We start from the raw sequence: 7,953 nt of genomic DNA on the forward strand, positions 1-7,953 counted from the left end.
AGATCAGCCTTCTTTCAGCGTTATACAAAATGTTCACGTAGATAATTTCGAACAGGACAACAGCCACCCTTCACTTATTTAGCCTAGCGAACAAGCTGCCTTCAGGTACTCTACCTTGGATCCTTTTTATGCAATTAATCAAGCAATAGAGAAAACTGCCGCATAAAAAAACGCCATATGATATTCATAGATTGCGAAAAGGCATTCGACTCGGTAGCTGCTACAGCACTTTCGCCCGTGAACTTGCAGCTGCTTAAACGCGTGTGCGTCGCATCAGGCACTTCCTTGAAGCTCGATGTTTTTTTTTTTTTTCATGGATCTCACGACATGAAGTTTGCGAACAAATCTGCCAGCAGCAAGTTCTCACCACGTGAGAGTCTTCACCACGCTTACATCGCGCAGAATTCTCGACTGATCGTCGGCACGTGATCGGCAAATGCTGCTGCTGACACACTGTCACGCCTTATCTTGCACCGCTTCACGAACAACGCGATGCTGGTAGCGATTAACTGGTGTGGCCGCAATGAAGCTGTTATTTAAAGTGTGCTGTGCGGCAAGCAGAAGTATGGCAAAATACTGACCACAAGGGTATCAAGAAGTGACCTTACCGCTGTTGCCATATTATACTGACTGACTGCAAAAAAAGAAAGCTGTGCGGCGAAATAACTCGAGAGTAAAAAGAATTAGCCGCCGTCTTTTTGTAGGAGCGCTGTGAGGGGCACTATCGCCCAACGTAGAGTGGCATCTCAGTCCGGAAGCAAATTTAATTAGCTTGTGCACCGCATGTATGTATATTCTGTTCTTTCTTCACGATCCTTTCTTCTAAAAACCAAGTGCCAAGAGGTAGTCGTCCGCAAAAATTACAACTCCTTTATTAATTTTTTTTTTATTTCACTTGAGAAGTGAGAAAAACCGTGAAGGCAGATGGCTTTATTTGAACTCTAAGCATACGATACGACAACGTCTGGTATCTAGACTTCTGTAACGCTGAACTCCTTTCAGGTCGCCAGGGAGTAAAGAAAGTATGGCTAATCGAGTGAATTAGTCACCGCAGCTAAAGATGTCATTTGAGCAGTCAACATTTGCTGCACTGTTGAGTTACGCTTAGCCTCTTCGGATAATGCCGGTTTTAGTGGCATTCTAGTGGTTGCGAACTTTTGAAAGAAGTCTGTAAATATTACGTGTGGCAATCTGCTCGGATACCTAGTATAATGTGGCCATTCGAATTCAGTTGTTGTTGTATAAATAACTTCCGTGTCTTCCACGTGTGTTACGGTTGGTCTTTTGCCTGTTCCAGGATCGGAAGTTGTCGTCATTCGGTGCGTATTTCTCTCTTGGGTAGCTCGTCTACTGCCCAATGTCTCGGTGCCCCGCTTTGAAGATGGCGAAATTTCACTCGGCCTGAATGTTGTTTGATACATATATTCAGATGATTTTTCTGTTTCATAGTTTGCTTCAGTATGAGGATTTGATGTGACTGTTGTTGGTGCACTACGAGTTTGGTGCGGCACAATACTGGGCGTGCTTTGTGACGCGGATCCGGAATGATGCATACGAGTCAAATGAGTAGTAAGTGGTGCCTGACTGCCATTATATTCGGGTACTGCCATTTTTGTAGTTGTGGCAGGTTTCTCGATTGCATCAATGGTACTTGTTGTCGAATTTTCGAAAGTTACACTTGCCGCGGTGAATCCCACTGACAGTGATTGCGGCTCTGTTGCTGCGCTTATCGGCTCTGTGTTTGTTCGTGGTTGTCCGGATATATCATTTATTGTAGAGTACAATTCTAGCCCTTCGTGGTTTGTAGTTGGAACGGCATTTCCTGAGCCCTGTTCAGATGACTCTTGTGACTTGGGCGTCGCTATTGTAGCAACTGCACTATGGTTTGAAAGTGGTTGAATATCATTGCTGGTAATGCCTGCGACGTGTGGCCCTTTCTTTGTTCTCAAATCAGGCGCACTTTCCGTCTTTTCTTGTTCGTATGGCGCGGACACTTCTTGCTCTGGTGCTCCTGTGGTGTTTATAGTCGCAGTTGTTAAAGCGTAGTGTGTATGAGAGGGCGTGCCGGGCTTTTCAGAAAAGCCTCTTTCACTACTTATATTGGGAGAATACAATGTCTGTTCGTCTTCAGCTTGTGCTTTTGTTAATGTCAAAGGTGGAAGCGTATATCTCGCGCTCTGTGAGCGCACGCTAGTCACGGCCCTAAATGCGCTTGTAGCAATGCTTACGCTCCGGTATTGCTCTGTGGAATTGCCCCTGGACTCAGTATCACCTACTTGCATGGAGGGTGTCATTGATTTAGCAACGCTGAAGGGGCTAGTAGTTCTGACTGCAAAAACGTCTTCGGCTGAAAGTTCTTGAGTAGTACATCCAGGGGCTAGTTCGTCATTCGGCTTTCTATGTCTGGGTTTGTATATAACTGCCTTCGTGAGCTGTTGATTGGCGTCGCACTCTCCGCCCATGCAGAGTCCTTCGGCATCTTCAGCGTCCTGAAGAATAGATTGACAAACTTTTGTTAAAGCTTTTGGCGCTCGTAAAAACGTAGATATAAAACTTGTAGCTATAATATTTACCTGTTCATAAAACAACACTCGTGAAAGGTTCGTCGCAATATTATTATGCGGAAATATGCGCCGTACCACATTCAGCAGCGACCTGACTAAGAATGAAACCAACGCTGTATTGATACTGTAGCGCGTAATTCTTCTTTTCGCTTTAGTTTAAAGACAACAAATGGCTTTAGACTGTAGCGTTTGCAAATCCGAATCACAGAGCACTTGACAGAAATGCAAGGATCATACGCCGAAAATTGTGGGACGCCACTACACACTCAAGGAACAACGGTACATATGTGCTCTTGAGGAATGAACACAAATATATATATATATATATATATATATATATATATATATATATATATATATATATATATATATATAGCGTTATGACTGGAATTGCACAAACTCTCTTCTTAAATCCTCTAACCAGTTGCGTAAGCACCACTAGATGCTCCCGTTTCCCTTCTAACAGGTACAAACGCCAGCATAATTATTATTAAGGCCCCGGACTTTGCATCTTTGCTGGCTATGTACTGTCTTCAACTCATTGGAGTTACTGAAACCATGATACATAGTGACATTTAGGATTCTGAAATGACTCCGTCAGGATTGAGGGTTATTGCGACGTCTGAAGCGCAACACGGCAGGGGTGGCGGCGTTGCCATCTTATTTTGGTCCGATTTACGATTTACAGTACTGCAAGCAACATCTGACATTGAAATTGTCTAGTGTAAGTGTCATAAATATTTCGAACACTCCCGCAATTATCGGTGTAATTTATCGTCTCCACGGTTCATCACCGGAATTATTAACAGCGCTTCGTATTTATACATGTATTCTTCAAAAGAATATGTTTCAGGAAAGTAAATTTGCACTGAATACTTCAATGTTCTGGCATCTCTCAGTCGTCATTGTCTTGAGTGCGGCGCAGGCGCCAGCGTTCCCCGTGATACGTTCCTGACGACGCGAAAATCACATCATCTGCTCCCAATCGGGCAGACGTTTCGGGATTGTGTGTTGTGCTTGTCAACATACGGTATCTCTCATAAACATGGGTAAGGCTCTCAAGAATCTCCCATTATTCTTTACCGACTAGACAAGAGAGAACAGGGCTACAGACTCAATGGCTTCTGCTTTCAAATTTCATGGTTTTCGCGCGGTGCCAGCGGCAGACCCGAACGCTCCTGAGCAAATTATGCGGCGCGCGTCTTCCTTTGCAATGCCCAAATATAAAGACAGGGTCCTTTTGTTATGGGAATTGAGCGCGATAGCGTTAAAGAGCTTGTTTCGCAGAAATTTCGTTGTCGGGGTCGGCGGCGGCGTCTTTGGTTGTGAGCGAAAAATCAGCGCGGTCCGGGAGCGAAAGTTCGAGGTATTTGCACATCAAGAAAAATAAAAGAAATACTCGGTTCGAGTGGCGCGATACGTTTGGCTGCTCGTCCACCACGCATACATTCTCTAGCATACTAACGGCGAGTTATATATATGCACCATTAGGCGTTGGGTGGTATGCACATCTCGGAGGTTCTACAGCGGCTTGACTATCACCCGCGAGGTGTCGCAAAGCGCCTAATGGCGCGCTTTTAAACGGAATCACCCCGCCGTGTGGCCATGTTTCGTACCGTCGCATGCATGGATTTTAGAGCCACAGGTCGTCCGCACTAGGGCTTTCCAAGCGGCATGGTATAGGCGTTTACCGAGAAGCGAAGCAAGGCTAGCCATTGGGAAAGCGATACGAACACGGTCCGATTACTCTATCGCGTTCTATTCTTGAAAGCGAAGCTCAAGCGTACGCGTAGTTTTGTTTCTGTCACAAGTGTACTCACAACACACAATGTCCCGTCCAGGACGTCAACGCTGTATACGGTCGACCCTTCTGAGCACCAATAGGAGCAAGTCGTTAATGAACTGTTCACCTGCAAATAAAAAAATTGGTGTAAGCTGTGTCGTATTTGAAGCAGAACTATTTATTCTGTAAACATCATTCTTGGCATTTATCATCCGCAAAAGACGTTCAGCAGCGCCGTGTACTCATTCGTCTTTCAAACTGATAAGGCCGTGGTGCAAATAGGGATACCTATCACATAACCGCAATGGAATACGTGGAACGATGAAGCTGCTTGATTATTTTTTCACTGACTAAATTCAGAACGACGAGCAGTTCTAGAAAACGTGACAAATATTATTACGCATGTTCTCGAACTCTTTTTGAAAACTAAGTATTAATATATCGTAATAATTTTAAGGAATATGCAATATGTTGCAAGTTGTGCAGGAGACATCATTGAAGTCCGTGTGTTCATTACGTGCTCTTGAACTTGCTAAGCTCTTGCATGTGGCCTCTCGAGTGGCTCGACAAGAAAGCATGAGCGCATTCATCCACTATTCACAAAGTAAAAGATGCAGCGACACTCTGTTTTTCAGGAAATGAGTACAATCATATGACCACTGTCGTTCAAAGATATTAAATGCATATGTAAAACCGTTTCTACAAATAGCGCATGCGAGCGTTCCACAGCTATACATTTGTACTTTAGCATAGCAGAGAATGTTTCCAATGGTGTGGCAAGAAAAATAAAACTTGATTAGGACCGCTGCCGTCTTGCACGTTTTTCTCGTTTCTTTTAAGAGTGTGGTCAAACTGCATCCCTGTAATAAATTATTAAAGGAAATGCTTGAACGCTATATACATGGCAGTTGCCAGTGTAGACTTTGTAATGTCGCGATCCAGGGAATTCAACGTCGCAGCCATATTGCGCCATATTTAACGTGAAGGGCACGTATGTAAGATCAGTCGCGAACCTATATATATATATATATATATATATATATATATATATATATATATATATATATATATATATATATATATATATATATATATATATATTATAGGTCAGGAAACGTGTAGGTTCGCGACTGATCTTACATACGTGCCCTTCACGTTAAGCCCCGCCTTCAACCAGTGGACAAAGTGTTTATGTCAAGGTCAGTGGCTAGTCGAGCACAAGAAGAAGTCAGGACAAGATGTGTGTAGCGCCTCTCTTGTGTCGTTCTCCTCTTTTCCGTCTACGTTTTTTGCGCTTCGCCCACAATGAATCCTCACCATCTAGCCCAATTTGCAGTTCGATGCAGAAGTTTAGCACAATAAAAAGGTCGTAAACGGTAATTGGAGTTATTTTTAGTTTAGATTCTGTGTCCTAGGGGTATATCGAAAAATGAACAGTTTGATTTTGTTATAGCGAACAATAACGCAGTTTTTGCATACGAAAACGCAGAAAGGACTCACCGTTGTCTTTAACTGGTACTCCGAGCATAGATTGCTATCTAAGGCACAGAAACAACGTAGAGAAGTACGGTATCATTCCATAGATATGGAAAAAAAACACACTTCAAAATAATGCGTATAGACTTTCTCTTCTGTGTATTTGATGTTTCCGTAGTATTCAAACTAATTCCTAGGATGCTGTGTAGTTGAGACAACATTTTTAGGTCGGCAGAAGAAATGCTAAACAAGCTAGGTTTCTCAGAACTTTTGAACATTCTCTCGTCAAGTATTGCTTGCTTCTGTAGTTGCATCATAGGTCAATGTTCTCAATTACGGTAACAAAATGCTGAAAAGCCTTCGATATTACGCTTAATACCAGGACAACAAGCTTCGCTCGCATTTTTCTGTAATGGCTGGTAGACCAATGAACAACCGTTTTTGATGTATTTTAACAAATTCTCATAAACTTACCTTGATTTTCATTGCTGTTGTCGATGTTCTCGTGAATGAGATATGCTTGAACGCACTGACCGTGGAAACACTCGCCATGCCAATCCTACAAGTAAAACATTACAAGAAGAATATAGTACGCAAGATAGAGTTCATATCCCGGAAAAAGCTTGCCGATGTATCTAGAATAAGTATTTCATTCACAATTAAATGTTTATTCAACTTCCGGATATATACACTGCTCTCACATAAGTAGCGTTTCTCGTTGCTCTCTCAATATTAATATTCTCGCCTTTTGATATTAATATTCAATGGCTTCCTTTATAAACAATGAGACTACATGAAGACAAAAATGTCGTTCTTGTGTAGCGAGTGGTGTGGTTCTAAATCCTGCGCTTAATGCAGCTCCGCTACTGGGATATCTGAGGAAGCGCGCAGCACGGGCACCCAGTGATTCCCGTTCGTCGAGTTCGCACTGCTCCGTTTAACAAACCGTCGATGACGTCAGTGTTTGAAGCAAGCATTTAGGGTTTCCCCTGCACAAGTAGAATTTTGCTAGGGAGATTCGCAAACTCATTGTGCGACATGCACGCTACTTGTTGATGTGCTTTATCGACATCCTGCTTGTCACGGCAGTTGAGATACGTGTCATCTGCAGCGAGTTCGCCACGTTGTTTCCCGCTTGAGATGTAGCGCCGGAGGTGCGCCGGTGGAAGGAGCAATCGTGCGCCAGGCGAGGCGGTGGCGTCCTCTCTTGCGCAGCGCCATAGTCAGCCGCATATTTTTGAAGCGTTTTTAGTGACATTAATTAATAATTTCAATTACTTCCTTGTTATTTCTGTTATTTATTTTATTTTAAACCTCGTTCTTTTATCTTACCCGGTTTTGACCATTGATAGCCTTGTTGTAGGAATGTATTGACCACTTGATTTCGAACGTGATCACAACACATGACGTCTATGGAAGGACGACAAGCCGGACCCCTAACTTGCTACACACTTGAAAGACCTCTAAATAGAACAGCTGTCCAGTTACATGTACGCCATGTAAATCGCACAGAAATAAAACGGACTATTTGAGCCTCTGAAGAGAAAATTGAAAAATAGAAATACATGCATTTTTTGAAATAATGCAGGAGGTGTGTCACAGAATCAAAATATCACTGTTAAAAGTTGATGCGAAAGAAAATGGTGTTAAAGCGATGTTCCTTTCGACGACTACTGACTGCTTCCTTGCAGGGTGTTCCGTCTTCTTTGAAGTGCACTTTATCTTGACCTTCTCGTACTCGGGCGCTATTTCCGGTCAGTGCCACTTCACCCTAAAGAACAAATTAAGCAGAAAAGTGCACTCAGACGAGTTGGCGACATTGAACCAATCAAACAAAGAAAATTTAACAAATCATCCCGAAAGGCGGAGCGCTGATAGCCACAGCAATAAACGTAACTGCTATGAAAAACGGCTCATAGTATTATCAACCCTATATATTGCAGTAAACATTGCCGCACTAAATTGACTCGGATGGTGACTGCGCGCTCAGCTAAACACTAACACATCGCGCTTGGTAACCACAAATATTGAAAAGTAGTTTTTCGCGCTGTTGTGCAGCACCCCTTCTCGAAAGTACACTGAGACCATTCTCGGAGGCCGGAAACCGAAGCGGTGTGCGATTATGTCGTC

At 43.1% G+C, this 7,953-nt stretch overlaps 1 protein-coding gene across 1 annotated transcript; it reads right to left on the reverse strand.

Moving 5' to 3' along the window:
* Positions 1–672: 672 nt before the first annotated feature.
* On the reverse strand, positions 673–6,098 carry LOC119389080 (mucin-5AC). Its single transcript, XM_037656351.2, has 3 exons — positions 5,848–6,098; positions 4,385–4,474; positions 673–2,489 (listed from the first exon to the last, which is right to left on the reverse strand). The coding sequence occupies exon 3, from the start codon at positions 2,460–2,462 to the stop codon at positions 1,029–1,031; it is 1,434 nt and encodes a 477-aa protein (XP_037512279.2). The 5' UTR covers positions 2,463–2,489; positions 4,385–4,474; positions 5,848–6,098; the 3' UTR covers positions 673–1,028.
* Between the last annotated feature and the right edge of the window lie 1,855 nt (positions 6,099–7,953).

This window comes from Rhipicephalus sanguineus, chromosome 4 (assembly GCF_013339695.2).
Source record: "Rhipicephalus sanguineus isolate Rsan-2018 chromosome 4, BIME_Rsan_1.4, whole genome shotgun sequence".
In the NCBI taxonomy this organism is placed as follows: domain Eukaryota; kingdom Metazoa; phylum Arthropoda; class Arachnida; order Ixodida; family Ixodidae; genus Rhipicephalus; species Rhipicephalus sanguineus.